The following is a 16,447-nucleotide window of genomic DNA, read 5'->3' as shown; positions in this document are numbered from 1 at the left end:
GAGAGGAACGAACTATGTGCGGTTTATTACGGTAAACACTTATAATCGCAACCCCATTTTCTACACCTTTATCTGCCCCAAACAAACCTGCTGTTCTACCGGTATGGTGATAATAGCACAGTCTGGAGATAGCGACCTCAGATGGCGAAAGTGAGGAATGCGGTTCGCTGTAACTAACTCTCAATCTAAAGACTGAGCAAAGAGCCATGGAAGACATTTAGTACAATAATTTTATTAAGGAGTTTTGGAGTATTGTTTCACGCCGTTTGGAGTAGTATCCCAACCACGCCACACTCGACGTGAGCACAACTGTGCCCTCTAAGATGTCATTTGATAGGTCCCCGTATACCTACACGGATGTTCCGCAAGGTACTGTCTCTAACTTACAGTGTGATAAGCTTTAAGCCCGACCCTGACAGCCAAGGAATCTTAATTTCTGAGACTGTATCGTTTCACTGTCAAACATCCCTCTAACAATATAGACACAGCTTCAGATTCCCCTGTCCATAGTCGCCGGACCTTGCCTCTACACTGAAACCTCTGTCTGGACCGGTTTGTCCGTAACTATATGTTTTCCGCCCGATTACTGTTGGAAACGCCTGTTCTCAGTCATGGGGGCATTATGCCTTACACAAATGATTATCCGGATGAGTCCCAAAGGAACTTTCCGGATTGTCAAGGTTCTGCATCTTCTGTTTGCTGTATGATCCCATCTCCACTGTCAAAATGGAAGAACTAGATCAACGGTTACTCTATGAAAATGTATAAATTGGAGGAAACAAATAGCTCTATCCTGGACTGCCGCTTAAAGTGTATGAAGACGTATAATGAGACAGAAATAAAATTGTTCATTAAAAAGTGCCTTGGTGAGATCGGCGAATCAGAACCTGAGGAAAACCTAGCCTAGTTTGAACTAGTTTTGCGCCGCTTTTAGCAATATCCCAACAATATCACGACGGGTGACACCAGGAATGGCCTTTACGCGTTGTACCCATGTTCAGAATGGAACCCGGGCCACTCACTCGCACTGTATGTAGCATTGTGACAAGCCGAATGATAAAATGATGCGGTTCAGGGATTGTGGCACAGATTACTGGGTGAGTTGAAGAGACCAAATAAACAACAGGTAGCAGAATTAGATAGGCAGCGGTTATATTTCTGAGGACCTGATGATCGCTCCTTTGGTGGCACAATACAGACCCCCGTGATCGGCTCCTCTCGATAACCTTAGGCACTGACATTGACACATATGTTCGTCAACACAGAATGTCTTCCATACGGACGTCAATGCGCAGTGACATGTTTTGCTTTTTCAGTAAACAAAATGGCGTATGGGTAAACGGTGCGCGAAGAAAGTTTTTTCGCCTCGTTCCTCAAGGCGACCCTAGCGCTAAGACAATCGTATCCCAACGTCCAAGCATGGGAGCTACGATAAACTTATCGCTAAGATCGCTTTCAGGAATGGGGTTCCCCGCAGTAGTATTACTATAATAGCGCCGCAAGGTCGCCCTCACTATCTCAGATAGCACAATCATATAAATATGTATTGTAAATCCGGACTGTCTACGTGGTCAATGCACGTATGTTTACGTCGCGCCATGCACTCGTCACCACTGATCCTTTCCGTAATTTCCAGAAGATTCTGTTCCGATCTATTCGCCTGGTGCATACAGTAAACCCTATTATAACGGTAATATTCGTTGGGGAAATCAGAGAGGTTAATTTTATTTTTGATGGATATTGATGAAGATGTATTATATTATTTCTGCCTCTCATGGAATGTAACCTGGACACGTAGTATCTGTTATCTTCTTTGAGTGGCATTTGAGAAGATGGGAAGTACATTGCTGACAAGTGGAATGACACGGTACAAGAATCTGTTCGGAGCGTCGCACACACGAAATAAGAAAACAGGTTGTTTCTTTCAAGTTTGTCAATACCGAAGTAACAGTCAATTCAGTATACCTCCATTAGTGTAGCACGTGGAGAGAAGGACATCGAACTGCCACTGGTTATGCCACATGCTAGATAAACATCATGAAGTTTAGTTGACACCATACAGGATGAAAACATGGTATTATTAGAAACAATGTAATTCCACTGTCATCCATTCTACCATTAGCTACACAAAGAATTACTGCCACAATTTGTCTGTCACACCTTTTCCCACTTTCAATGTAAGCGTTACTTTAGATGTGTCGGCGCGTCCACTGCTAAAAACAACACTGGAATTAATCTGACTGGAGTAGCGCTAATCCTAATCCTGGTTTAACAAAAGCTTAATTGGTCTCAATTAGTCTGCCTACATCTATAAATGCCAGTCAGTTTGTTTTACAGGTTTCGTTTACAAAGCTTTGATGTATTGCCTATAAAAAGGGTTGTTCATAGTCTTACATGCTTCAGAGATGACTGCCAGTCGGATCTATCGCTCGAATGGTATGACTAACAATTTGAACTTTGTTTATGATGAGGATATATTGTTCTACATTTGATAATGCACTGACACGCATAAAACTGGAGATTCAAGGTACAGAAACTGTATGAAATACATTTGGGTAGAATAACTCACCATGTATTGTTTCTGCCGTCATTTGCTGTTTCGTAAACTCTCACAAGAGTCGAGATAAACGATTACCTTCTGCCATGACATACTTGGACCTAGACAAAACATTGATCTATTTATACGTACATCCTGTCGATCTGCGCTAATGGCCATGTACTCCTTTATTACCAGCCACAGAAGATCTGGACCCACGAATAAGTTGATTGTTTCCAGCTACTTTGATGCGTAATATGTGTTTTTCTTCGAACACATTTTAAACAACAATGCCTTGAAGTCTGCCTTTGGCCTCAGAAGTACGATAATGGACATCGATGGAAACTCGAATAGTGATTTTGATTACCAGTTGATCACAAAATTCGAACTCATGTTATATTTATAATACCAGCACAAAATCCTTTACGAGACGACTCGCTTGAAAACAAATTACTGTCAGGTTGGCTTGAACAGTGTCGTTCAAACCAAAATCAATTATGTAGTGCGTCGATCGATTTGTACATGCCGTGTTTGGTTGCTTCCGACCCATGTCGGAATACATTCCAGCAGATCGATACCAGTATCGGCCAAGGGCGGGCAGAGTTACAGTATCGACATGGGACTCATACACTCTTGTATCCCCTGTAAAGATCCGGGATATGATCTGATCTTCAATAGCCTGTGCTTGTCCCCACCCTGTGAAGACACGTTATTGAACTGGTCTTTAGCAAACCGTGATTCTCTCCACACTGTGAAGATCCAAGATAGTCTTGGTTTTCCCCATTCTGTAAACATCCGGAATAGAATAGTCTTCACCAACCTGTGTGCGTCCCTACCCTGTAAAACTCTGCGGCGACATAGGTTTGAGCTGGTTTTAAGCAACCCATTTTGGCCCCCTCCCTCTGAAGATCCGCGATGGCATTGGTCTTCTGCAGCCATATGCTTGCCCTCACCCATCATGATCCGGGTAAAAAGTGGTCTTTAGGGACCCATGCTTGTATTTAGAGGTGAGTCATGGAATTCGGTGGTCTTACATAACTGGTTGCTGACGTTCTTAATGAATATTATCGCATCCCAGAAAGATGCTCCGGATGTCAGTCACCAGATTGTCGGGTCCAAGCATGTTTATTTCCAGAAAGCCGTAAAAACACACAAGCAAGACAGTCAGCAAGACAAATGAGACGAATCAAAGAGAGGGGTAGTTTTAAAATAGCGGGAAGGTTACACTGCACATTTTCCATTTTCATGACTATTTGTGATCTGTCAAAGTCAAGGTCACCATGTTACTCACCAGAACATCAACTGACCGTTTTTTCACTCTTATATTGGTGTCCCTTTTTGCAGACAAGGACGAGTATGACCCTTCAAGGAAAGGCCCCATCAAAAACAGGTAGGTTGCACTCCATTTTGGAGTAAAAACGTTATCTCGTTATCTCTGGGAAAACCGGGCTCGAATCCAAATTCACTTGATAAGGCTAGGTATCACTGTCTGTATCACGTCCACAGTATTTCAGAGCGTCTCATACGCTTACCTCATCGTAATTGTCTAGCCAATAAAATAGTACTTGTTCTAAATTGTATCCCTGTTAACACTCTGTCATGGATGAAGCGATGAAAGAATTCCCCCAGCATACAAGGAGCTATCTTCTGAATGAGTTTAATTTTCCACCGCCTTTAGCAATATTCCAGCAATATCACTGCGGGGGATACCAGAAAAGGGCTTCACAAAAAGGGTACCAATGTGGGCGAATCGAGCCTGGGTCTTCGACGTGACGAGCGAACGCTTTAACCACTGAACTTCACCATGTCCTTTAAATATGTCAAATATAGAACGTCGGGACAAAGGAAAGCCTAGTCTTGACTCTCACCAGAAACAAATTCTGTTTGGTGTAAAGGGGCGAAAATTATAGGATCCCTGGATCCCTGGCAATCAATGATGACACCAGGTGTTCACGAAAAGGGTACATATGTCCTTACCCACTTCATGCTACGAATATCAGTATTTTCTACCAATATATTTCCCTTGGCCACTATCTGCTTCCCAAATATTTTTTAAACGTATTTGGACAAGTGGCAAATATTGCTTTTTTATAGATATGAATGGACATAGACAATACTTGTCTGTTATTGTCCTTGTATACCGTAAATCATCACTGTAGGAATTGTGTTTATAATAAGGAAAGCCACAGAAACTGTGTGTATGCTGAGCAGAAACCATAACAATTGTATGAACATTGATGTCCCCAGGTCGTGTACAGACATCATCTGCTGTCTCCTCTTCTTTATCTTCATCGTCGGATTGATCGTTGTTGCCTATTTTGGTAAGTATACGTCCTACAACCCACCACATCCCACCCTCACCTCCATCCACAACCAAGCCATACTTTTTTAACCGTCCCTTATTTGTGTAGAGGTCACGTGATCACAATTCTTGCATATGAACTTGGTAGCATAAAAAAAAAGATAACAAAAACAACCAAAACAAAATATACCTCGCAGCTGTGAACTTGAAAATTGAAAACTGCATTCCTGTTGCTGTTCAGTATACATTAGAATGATGTGTGCACGACAGGGAAGGGTTATCAAAAATGGAATATTTTAGAATCAAACAATGCAATTTTGTGTTTCTACGACTATAATTGATAAAATGACATCTAATTACTTGATACCAGTACATCGTTCGGGTAATTAGCCAGGATCGAGACTTAAACCCCTTAAACCTACATCGTGAAAACTGAGGCTTTCTCGAAAAAATGTTGCTGTAGTGACAGCCCCTCTCAAGAAATGCTAGCTTGTGAATGATCAGTGATATTGTTGTTTTTTCATACTTTACAGCATACGCATTTGGCAACCCCAATGCATTGCTCTACCCCCAGAACTCAAATGGCGAAACGTGTGGATTTGGGAACCAGAAGTAAGTTTTGAAAACAGAAACTGTCTTAATGTCTTTGAGAATTGTTGCCACAAATATCCCGACATATTCTGGTAACATTTACGACGAGGTCCTTTAGTTTCACGTGCGGATAACAGTTACCTGACGTAGATTAACTTAATCAGTTGATGGCAAAAGTTGGATAGGATCAGATAGGTAAACTGCATCAAATTGCATGAAAAACATGTACAGATATAGTGCATGTGAACAGGTTCACTTTGGTGTAATGATTTGTTAAGAATTTGCCAATTTTCATTGATTTTCCTCATTTGCTGAACTCACGACAATAACATTTTCAACGTTACGAATTTGTTTACAATACCTCGCGGAATAGTTTGCGAAAATTTAATTTAGAACAGTTGCCTGGAGTAAGTGGCTATATTTATAGTAGTAAGTCTAAACCTTTGATAGGAAGTGCATATCAGATGTAAACTCCGACAGGTATGGAAACAGAACATTATGACCATCCATTACGACTAATCGGCCTTTCCCTAATAATGTACAGCCCGAGTACACATATGAAAAACACTTATACACATATCTGCATAATACGTATCTGGAAAAACACTTTCTCTGTGAAGTACAGATTACGTTTGTTAGGTTGTGTCCTATACGGGAATCGAACTCACATTGTCAGGTCAGGCACCTAAAAGCCAACAGACAATGTAGGCCATCTAACCCACTCAGCCAACGCGACTTCTTAGTATACATAGGTCTAAGGATGTACACAGCACCCTGATAATATTCGTCTCACCAACAGGGGGAAGCCGTACCTTTTCTTCTTCGACTTGGTGCAATGTGCGCGGGTTGGTCCGGGGGTGGTCGTCAATGGCTGCCCGACGCCACAGGTGAGTAAAATTGACGAACCCTACCAGTCTTTCTCTGCTCAAAGTCCACATGGGATTGGATAGAAAGTATGATCTTATGACTAATGAGCGAAGTGCAAGCTCAAAGAAGATTCGAATTCCTGAGTACTGACTATCTGGAAATAGAAGACCCTAGTCCTTGTGTGTACATTAAATGTTGTAGCTATAACCTTCGTCGTTACACATGTTCGTAACGTAAGTGTCATTATCAGGAGTTGTGCTGTGTGTTGATACGGCAGTTCCTCCGTCTTGTTGTATTGTATTGTTGTATTGACTTATCCTAATATATTTTACAGGTCTGTGTATCGAAGTGTCCAGACACCAACTACGTATTTTTACAATCAGCATTTGGAGACAAAAACGATTTGATATGTAAAGATGGCATTGACAAAACAAAGGTAAGGAAATCGAAAAATATATGTTTGGGTGAGTGAATTGGAATCAACGCCTGTTTGAACAGTATCCCAATTGTGTCAACTTTATGTGGTATGAAATTCCCAGGTGATGCAGATGAAACACACCTGCTGAAAAATCTGCAAACAGAAAATGTGTATGATCAATAAATATATTATAGATATGGCTATCGATATTTCTACGCTGAAGGATGTAATTCAAGGCTTTTACAAACAACCTATATCATTATATCAAGAGGTGGCAGAGGGTAGCCCAGTAGTGAAAGCGATCTCTTGTGGTTCGGGTTCGATTCCCCAAAGAGGTACAGTGTACATGTATATTAATCTCTACATAAATACACATTATGTTTTCAGATCCAGGACATAAATAAGGCAATCATCGATCAAGACTGTGCTCCATATTACCTAAAGAGTAGAGCGGGTAAGTACCTATATACATAGGAAACATACAATTAGCCCCATGTCTAGAATCACTAATTCTGTATGAATAACCAGTTAAGAACAGGCGTTATTTTGTCGCCTTGGCGGTGTGCGGTTTAGCCAATCGAATTTAATTTCAATTTTCAGTTGTTTCGAAGCCAGTGACGAAACCCCCAACTAGTAAGCCCTGTCCTGTTGTTGCTTTCCTTAATATCTAAGTTTGAATGTTTTAACAGACGATTAAATCTTGACACAGCGGATACATAACCTCATTTAGCCTAAAAATGTACAGTACGTGAAATGAAGTCAATTTATTATGTTTCGAAGAGGTCGATTTCTGGAATTTTCTGATTCGCACCAAAAGACGTGTCAAGGAATGCTTCAAATGTAAACAAAGCATAATGTGTCATGACCCAATGACATGCGGGTAAGAATCCATGACCATATAAGACACGTCAATTTCATAAACATTACTACTTGGAAACATCAAAATCTTACGAAGTTTAGGACTCTCTACCTGGATCGACTGGCTATCGAGGAAATGGTAGTTGATGACGACCTACTTCCGGTTGAACATGGGGAGAACTTACCTCCCCCCCCCCCTCCCCCTCCCCCCCCCCGTGAAACGTTTAAGTAGATCCATAGTAAAATTTTGTTCTGTTTTGTTTTGTTAAGGATGAATTCTATGAATATTGCTTATTATTCTCTGTGATAAATTGTTAAAACATTCCCCACATGGGATCAATGTGCGAAGCCCATTTCTGGTATTCCCAGCCGTGGTATTGCTGGAATATTGCTAAAAGTGACGTAAAGCCAAACTCAATCATTCACTTGTTATTTGTGCTATGTTTTTTCAGTTGTACTACGATGCTTGCCTGTCGATAACTTGTTGAAGTTGGGTGAATCCATTATAAAAGACGGTAAAGGAAACAACGTAACCCTCACTGGTATGGACGGTGTAATTAATGGAACGACTCTCCAAAAAGCGTCAAAGTAAGGATTGAAGAATTACACGATGCTTTCATAAAGTAGTCAGATGTAACAAATGTTGCCTTTGGCATTACACTCGGAAGTTCGTGAAATCTATAAATTTAGTATGTTTGGGGGGCTTAACCCTGTCTAGGACAATGGTATATAGCCTGTAATTACTATTCCTCCAGTTTCCGAGTTAGAATTGATAATCGTTCCGTATAGGACACACATGTCACATGCTTGTTCAACGGTCCTTTCCAGGGTATTTGACCTGTTCCTTCAAGCCAAGCAGTACGGGGAGAAGGCTATTGCTGATGTCCAGACAACCTGGTGGATGATCCTTATGTGAGAGCATTTACTTCTTGTCAGACTTGTCACTGTAAATTTTTATTGCAGTTCTCCAACTTTATCTCAGCTGCCTGTAAATAACTTCATCAAGGCAATATACAATCCAGTGTAATCCAGTGGTTGATATTAACAACGTTATCCGGATCATTCCCAATCAAAACCCGATCCAACTTTACCGTCTCTCAGGTGATAGGGAGATGACTTCCATTATATATAGAAGATGTCAAACCAGAAGTTTAGAACCACCCTTGCGAATAATAATTTGGTACCTGAAACCACTTGAATCCTGAGCCCGTTTCACAAAGTTTCGAGTTTGTCATCACCGAAAGTTTGACAGAAGGTTGGTGAGAATAGAGACCGATCCTATTTCTAGACAACAGTTTGACAACTGAGAAATTGGTGTTAGATCTAGTGGTGAGTTGGAATGTTCACACTCTTTAACTCGAGTTTAACAACATGACGTATGACATATGACGTCATGATGGACCAGAGTGTCGACGTTAAAGTGTTAATGCCGCTGGCTGCAATGTAGTCACAGAACCTGCATGACTCGCGGTAAGCTGAGAGTCATCACACTGCGCATAAGCAGTTTCACCTCAGTTTCTATCATTTTATGTTGGAGAGTAATAAACAGTATACTAATCGATTCCCTGAAATTTCATTTTTATTAAACTCGTGAAAGATTTATCATCAAATCATTAACTAGTTTAATTATAATTGTATTATACGGAAGGTCGTTTATAGAAGAAATATCCGCTTATTCACTAAATAACTATACATGCATAACCGTTCTAACTTGCATTAACCATGTAGAGATGTATTATTGTTTATACAAGTGATAGACCTGCACGTACGTTGTTTGCCTCCACAGTGCTCTTTGTCTGGCGTGCCTCATATCACTCATATGGATCGTACTGATGCGCTGGATCGCGGGGGTGATGGTGTGGGTGACTGTCGTCGCCTTTGTCCTTCTATTTGCCGGAGGTACTGTATACAACACTCTTAACCATATTCCAGCAATATCACGGAGGGGGACACCAGAAATGGGCTTTACACATTGTAACTATGTGGGGAATCGAACCTGGGTTTTGAGGAGTGACAAGCCAACGCTATAACCACCAGGTCACCTCACTTCCCAAATGCTGGCGGTGATGAAAACATTATTAGCAACAAACCCTTGTCCTTAATCAATCGAAATGCACACAGCATAAATTCACATCGAAGGAGAAAATGTATGCTTCACTGGTTTGCAGGCTCCCACATATTCCAGACTTGCCTTTGCATGTGTTTGTGACGAATGTCATCGGTGAGCAGGGTACGCTCACCTTCCTACCAACACCGGCTTGTGTGCTAGCACAGTTTCGCAGTTTCACATGACACACAGGAATCGTATGATGCACTCTACTTACGCAGAATTCTTTATATGATTTTGGTAGTCTATGGAAATTCATTTACATCTTCAATGTGATGCCATCACTAGAGCTAAACATACCCTATGTGATAAACCATGGTTGTGATTGGAGATGAACATGCATATTCAGTTTATTGTGTTGCATGAAGTTTGAGTGCTTGGTTAAACAACAAACTAATTATTACAGTTAAAAAGACTCGCCTTGCAAATTAAATTAATTTCAATTCTAACATTTGAAGTATTCAATACTACTGCGTTTAACACGACAGTCTGTCTCACAGTCCCTGAACCACGTTATTTTCCCTACTACCAAACCTTCTCTGCAGTGCTAAAGCATTAAATGAAGCAAGTCTAGATTTTCTCAGGTTCTGAATCTCTAGTCTCTCGGGGACTCCCAGATAAGGCGCGTATTTGAGTATTTTACTCAATAAAAATCGCATTTGCTCAATTAATTACAAAACTGGGAGTACAAAAACACGCAAATGAATCACTTAAAATCCAGTAGGTCTATATTATCTTGCGTACTTGACTCATTTAACTAAATTGGCTTACTTATGTTTCGTTGTGGCACCCAAACTCTACAACAGCATTTGCTAATGGTGGGCGATGCCTATATATGCATACTAGTATACTATTATAGCAGTAGCCACTGCCCGGGGTTTACTCTAATAGTCACATGACTTCCATGCCGAGTATTTAGAAATGGCTGCTAAATGTTTGGCAATATGAGTATACAAACTACCAGTTACTCCTCAAAAAATGCAATTACTCGGATATGGGAGTAAATACCCAAATGGCCTGGAAAATTATCTGGTGTTCTGTAATGTTCAGTTAAGATGGGTTTGTTTGTTGCTATCAAAATTATATAACATATTCAGAGACTTATCCTTAGTCTACGTTAAACAAAAACCCATGCAGGTCGGACAGGTCATACTGACGTTTTTACGCATATTAATGAAACAGAGATACCACATGTAGATGTACTATGTATTGCAGGCGCTGTGTTCGGCATCTACATGTACTTCGAGACCAGGGGCAGTTCAGAAACATTCACTCTCCATATAGCTGTCATGGAGTTGAAGTTTGAGAAAGAGAAGTTCTACCTTGGTTTAGGTAAGTGTCTCTCCATATCGCTGTATTTATCTCACGACCATAGTCTGCCCAACACCTGGATCATAACATTTCACGTCCGCCAGCGTAATCTGAAACACAACTTCCCCTTGTTATGAATTCCCCCATATCACTTGGGCTGGTGTTACGGAATTGAAAAATGTAAGAGATTACATCATCTGTAATGAACTTCACATCATATTATACTGTCCTGTACTAAGTGCATCTAGACATCCGTTTCTTTCCAGATAAGTAGAAAGTTACTAAATGTGTAAAAACTGGACTTTATTCGATGTTTTAATATGTATCAGTATGTTATATGTTCTCTGTGTCACTAAATGAATGTGATACTTTCGAATAAATTGTCTCTTCTGTTCACAAGCTTCAGTTACATAGCTAATCCTTAATTAGCTATGGTTAATCCAGTATATCTGACAGGGGAGCAAGGTGTGTTTTCTGTGCTAATTACATAATTACCTACTCCACTGTCTCAATCTGGAAAATCTTCCTTCGAACGTTGACTGATGTTGTATTTTGATTGCAGTACTCGTTTCCCATTCAGCACTGCTTTATTCTTGTTTAACTCTAAAAAATATTTTAAGTAGACCAGTAGTTTCTGGTCAGCTATCAAAAGAGGCTGAAACTACTTCCACTTGTTTTATTTCATATAAACTGTACCCTCATTTACAAAATCACTTCATATGAGACAATTCAAGGAAAGACAAAAGCTATTGTAATAGTTGGTCGCAATTGACTATCGCTATCACTGAAGTATGCTGCAGTAGACTATGGCAAGCGCAATATATAGCTGTTTCCTCCTCAATAGTCACCTTGCATCTGATGCATGTGCTAGAAAACACAAGGAACATCGGTACATGATTATTAAAATTAGTATAGGAGGTGATTCACTTGCTATTGGAAGTACATTACTCACATCGTTCTATACGTCTCCTTGGCTCGGTACAACTATGGCGAGAATCACAGGACTGGATCAAGGGCTTGGGTGTAGGCTTACCGAAGTGCAAGTCTTGACCTGGATGGTCTCACAGACCATTCAAAGGCTAACTGTCACGTGTACAATGTATATTGCTTGTGGCAGGGATACACCGGCAAATGATATAATACCGACAGTATAACAGTGACTGTAACGTTACAAATCGGCGTTCTACATTACTATGATGACCTAAAATGATTCCTTGCGTTTTCGCTTTGATACTTTCACGTCTTGTTTTTCGCTTTCTTACCTTGCCTTCCCCATCTATCGCATTTTAGCACCATGAAATCATTGCTTATTCGCTTCGTCCTATCGCTTTCCAGCACCCATATTTTGAGTTTAGAAAGCGATGACCCTTCTCGGCAGCCATGCATTATCCAATAATACTATATCACATCATCACATCTTTCACAGGCATCACAGCCGGAATTATCTTCCTCATCGTCTTCCTCATATTCCTCTTCCTCATCCCGAGAATCAGGATTGCAATCGCCCTTATAGAGGAAGGCAGCAGGTAGGCACAGGACTCTTTAACTACAGCATATTTATTCACGGGAATTTCTTTGCCAGAGATGAATGTTCAACAGAATTACGCTAACTATACCTCTACATCTGTGAAAACGAACTGAAAAGCCATTATTGTTGTATGCAGGCGAAGGATAATACGTTAAAGTTAAATAACGCTAGTAAACTTTAAGGTAGCGTAATTCTCAGGAGACGCGATAGATAAAGGTGTGATAAATCAGAACTGGAACATGGTAGTATTACCAAGTGAATTAGTTGACTTTCTAAAATATTTTCTATGACTTTATTTGTCATAAGACCTTCCTGAACTTTATTGGCTGCTATGTATGACTTACTCCAGGTATCGAAGCCCACGTAACCTTGCCTAAGTTTTGTATGTTGATTAGCTCAGCAAGATTACTATATGTGGGCGGCGGGAAAAAGAGAAAATATTGTCTTTCCACTATACTTACAATGCTTATTTTACCAAATTGTTCATTTTCAGAGCTGTGGGGAACATGATCTTCACACTGCTGTGGCCTATCGTCCCATTTGTCCTACAACTGGCTGTCATCACAGGATGGGCAACTATAGCTGTGTATCCTACAATAACGTTCATTGAGAGTGAGTGAGTGAGTGAGTGAGTGAGTGAGTGAGTGAGTGAAGTTTAACGTTGTCTCGATACGCCGCGGCATGTCAGAGGATGCATGAAGACAACGGGGTCAAACTGATGAACTTTAAAAATGCCTTGACGTTCACCCAGCTTTCTAGCCAGCGTTGGACGGAATCAGAGCACGTCGGCCATTAACGTAACCTATCCTAACGGCACTATCAACCCTTCCGCTGCTGCCAAGACAAATCTATTCGATCTTGCGTGTGATCAAGAGGTGCGTGCTCACTATTAATATCGTATTAACATATCACTTTAATATGATGTTAAATGATAAACAGATGCAACAGCTATAATAATACTTTTTTTGGTAGATATAGCAGTATTTCTAACTCGTGCCAATCTAGATACCTAACATCGATGTCTCATTATGAGCGATGACTTGTAGGTATTTCATCAAAATAACATTTTTGTTTCAGATTTTGCCAACTACCAACACCTCACTTGGAGATTTCTGCACGCGTGTGAGATACAATGGCGGAGAGTGAGTTCAGATACAATGACTTGGTTGATAGAATTCCACAGCATACTCCTGACGCTACAACATTATTCAGTTCATGAATAATTTACAGCTCCTTATGACAAACGAGGAATTCGAATGGCATTCTGTCCAGACTATTTTATCTGAAACCTTGCTAAACAATACTCTAGGCGTTACTCAACAACGCTCTCCGAAATGAGGTTTCTAATGATTCGTATCAATGCACACTACTCCTTGTGGGCGGTGCCATAGTCCAGGTCCTGGCTCGAATCCCAAAATGGGTACAATGTTTGAAGCCCAATTCTGGTGTTTCCCGCTTGGGGATATTGCTGGAATATTTCTGAAAGAGGCGTAAACCTGAATTCACTCACTACTTCAATGTTATTAAACACTGAAACAACACAGTTAACCAAAGTGCCGTGGATCAGACAACAAAAGTTCCATAAATACATAGTACTGTTACATATCAAGGAATTATGTCTTAGAAAATAGGACATTAGAGCTAATAACCATTATCTGGCCATCGTAACGAATTGCTGAATTTACATTTATAGTTACACGAAATACATTACAACGAACGCTGTTATGTCAGCATAAACCTCCGACTTCGTCCCAAGTCAGTATTACTTTTCGCGTCGCGGGTGCATAAAACAGGTATTGACCTCATCACCAGTCTAACTGTATAATATTAAACTGACAAAGGCAATTCGGAATGGGTTGAATTCTGAGCTCAATAACTGACTACTGCTTGACAAAACCAATTACATCCATGAAAACTGGATTTAACCAAGTTATTACGAATTAAATCGTAATAGGACTGCAAACATTACACTTAGGATCCGAACCACAACCACAAACTGTGTCAAAATATTTTACCAGCCAATAACCAGGTATATCTTCGTTGTAATTATCAGCCAATATCAAAGATGGGTGAAAACATTCTTTTCCACTTGCCCCTTTCCGTATCCTTCCGAAGTGGTTTGTTCCGGAATAACACGATCACGAGTTTGTCATGAGTGGAGTGTGTACTATCTTGAGTGTGACAGCTTATTTATGTGTTTCTCTTTGCTATACCGGCCAGTTTATAAGTGTCACTTAAAGAGGTTATTCCTTTTCTGTTTATACTTTTTTTCCCATAAACAATGGATGTATACGTTCTTGCACCCGACAGTTTGGTTATATGTCCTGACTGTAACGTCCCCTTCTTTCAGCTACACCATCTACCTCCAGATCTACAATGTGTTCATGTTCTTCTGGATGGTCAACTTCGTAGTGGCCTTTGGTCAGATGACCTTGGCCGGAGCCTTCGCCTCCTACTACTGGGCTTGGGACAAGAAAAAGGACATCCCGACCTTTCCTCTTCTCGGGGCAGTGGGGAGGACACTCAGGTACTGACCACTCTCACGCTCCTCCTACCATAGTATATACCTCCTACCGTGCGTTGACGTGTTGCCGCAATATGATATACAAAGTTGCGTCCTTTGGGCATGTCAGAAACATCTTGGGATCCATGAGCTATTTTACCTTTTCGCCAAATGAATCTCTTTGGGTGGACAATCGACGGGTTACTCTCCCGTGTGTTTATATTGTAAAACAATGATATATTCCTTTCTAAAACGTATACTCTCAGCTTTTGCAAAGAAAATTTGTTCACCGGACGTTCTGAATGCTCAAACACTTTTAAACGTAAACGTGGAGAGACAGTTATTGTTTTTGTGTCTCTTTCGCAGAATAGTTCTTTCCCAGGAGTTTAATGTGACTGGACTGCGACTGACGGGATCGGGTTTTCAGACTCGGCTGGAATATTGCAGAGTGCGGCGTTAAACAACAAATCAAACAATGAACATTATTATTATGGGGTGGATATGAGGTAAATAAGTGATAATTGACAGTACTGTACAAAGAATCTATACGTACAAAGTGTGAACATTGTATTACAGATACCATCTGGGAACCCTGGCGTTTGGTTCGCTGATCATCGCGATAGTGCAGATGATCCGTGTGGCATTGGAATACATTGACCACAAACTGAAAGGGACCGAAAACCCTGTGGGGAAGTTCTTAATCAAGTAAGTTGTATTTAAGCCTGAAAAAATGGAGGCTCCACGTTTAGTGATATAATGAATGGCTGTAGATATGCGTTGAAGAGCAGGTTTCGGTGTGTCACCACCCAACGTTTGGGGTATTTACAGTGGAACGAAGAACGAAACGTGTTTTTTTTTCATTCATTTATCCTATTTTTCTAATATTGTTCAAGACAAGTATTTAAAAGTCCTACTCACATCCACCTTCACTTGTGGGGAATGATACAGCCTAAATGTGTTATGCAACCTGGCTATTGCAAGGGTATCATTCAGGACCCATGGTGACATGAAGCACGTATACTCCTGGGATCCTACTGACGTGGTGAATGGTTGCAACTGTTATTCTGCTGCTGATCAACTGTATAAACAGCGTAAATTGCAATGATAATAACATATATTCAATCTACAAAATATTATTAATGTTGTATAGCTGAAATAATGTCGATGCGAAAATACATTTTAACTTCAACACTTTCCTCCTATGTATTGTATTTTATCGATATTAATTCATTTTCTTACTCTTTTGTTGTAGATGCTTAAAATGCTGTTTCTGGTGTTTGGAGAAATTCTTGAAATTGCTGAACAAAAATGCTTACATACTGGTAATTAGTTCTTTATCCAAACAGTTGTATTTGCTTTAAATATTTTAAAAGCGTACATCAAACAGACTTGTGTTAATATTCAGATCCAGAGTATAAGACAAATG

The 16,447-nt window shown here is 40.3% G+C and overlaps 1 protein-coding gene across 1 annotated transcript in view; it reads left to right on the top strand.

Annotated features, from left to right (window-relative positions):
- The window catches only part of LOC137273684 (choline transporter-like protein 2), a 33,579-nt gene that overhangs the window by 10,384 nt on the left and 6,748 nt on the right, over positions 1 to 16,447 (top strand). The window contains exons 3-19 of the mRNA XM_067806481.1: positions 3,881 to 3,926; positions 4,784 to 4,857; positions 5,372 to 5,450; positions 6,229 to 6,316; positions 6,631 to 6,732; positions 7,102 to 7,168; positions 8,025 to 8,160; positions 8,401 to 8,484; positions 9,359 to 9,471; positions 10,895 to 11,011; positions 12,417 to 12,516; positions 13,012 to 13,104; positions 13,270 to 13,393; positions 13,596 to 13,660; positions 14,869 to 15,045; positions 15,598 to 15,726; positions 16,274 to 16,343. Coding sequence (XP_067662582.1) covers positions 3,881 to 3,926; positions 4,784 to 4,857; positions 5,372 to 5,450; positions 6,229 to 6,316; positions 6,631 to 6,732; positions 7,102 to 7,168; positions 8,025 to 8,160; positions 8,401 to 8,484; positions 9,359 to 9,471; positions 10,895 to 11,011; positions 12,417 to 12,516; positions 13,012 to 13,104; positions 13,270 to 13,393; positions 13,596 to 13,660; positions 14,869 to 15,045; positions 15,598 to 15,726; positions 16,274 to 16,343 — 1,664 coding nt within the window. The remainder of the gene's footprint in view (positions 1 to 3,880; positions 3,927 to 4,783; positions 4,858 to 5,371; positions 5,451 to 6,228; positions 6,317 to 6,630; positions 6,733 to 7,101; positions 7,169 to 8,024; positions 8,161 to 8,400; positions 8,485 to 9,358; positions 9,472 to 10,894; positions 11,012 to 12,416; positions 12,517 to 13,011; positions 13,105 to 13,269; positions 13,394 to 13,595; positions 13,661 to 14,868; positions 15,046 to 15,597; positions 15,727 to 16,273; positions 16,344 to 16,447) is intronic.

This window comes from Haliotis asinina, chromosome 2 (assembly GCF_037392515.1).
Source record: "Haliotis asinina isolate JCU_RB_2024 chromosome 2, JCU_Hal_asi_v2, whole genome shotgun sequence".
In the NCBI taxonomy this organism is placed as follows: Eukaryota; Metazoa; Mollusca; class Gastropoda; order Lepetellida; family Haliotidae; genus Haliotis; species Haliotis asinina.
This window is presented reverse-complemented; position numbering and strand designations above follow the sequence as displayed.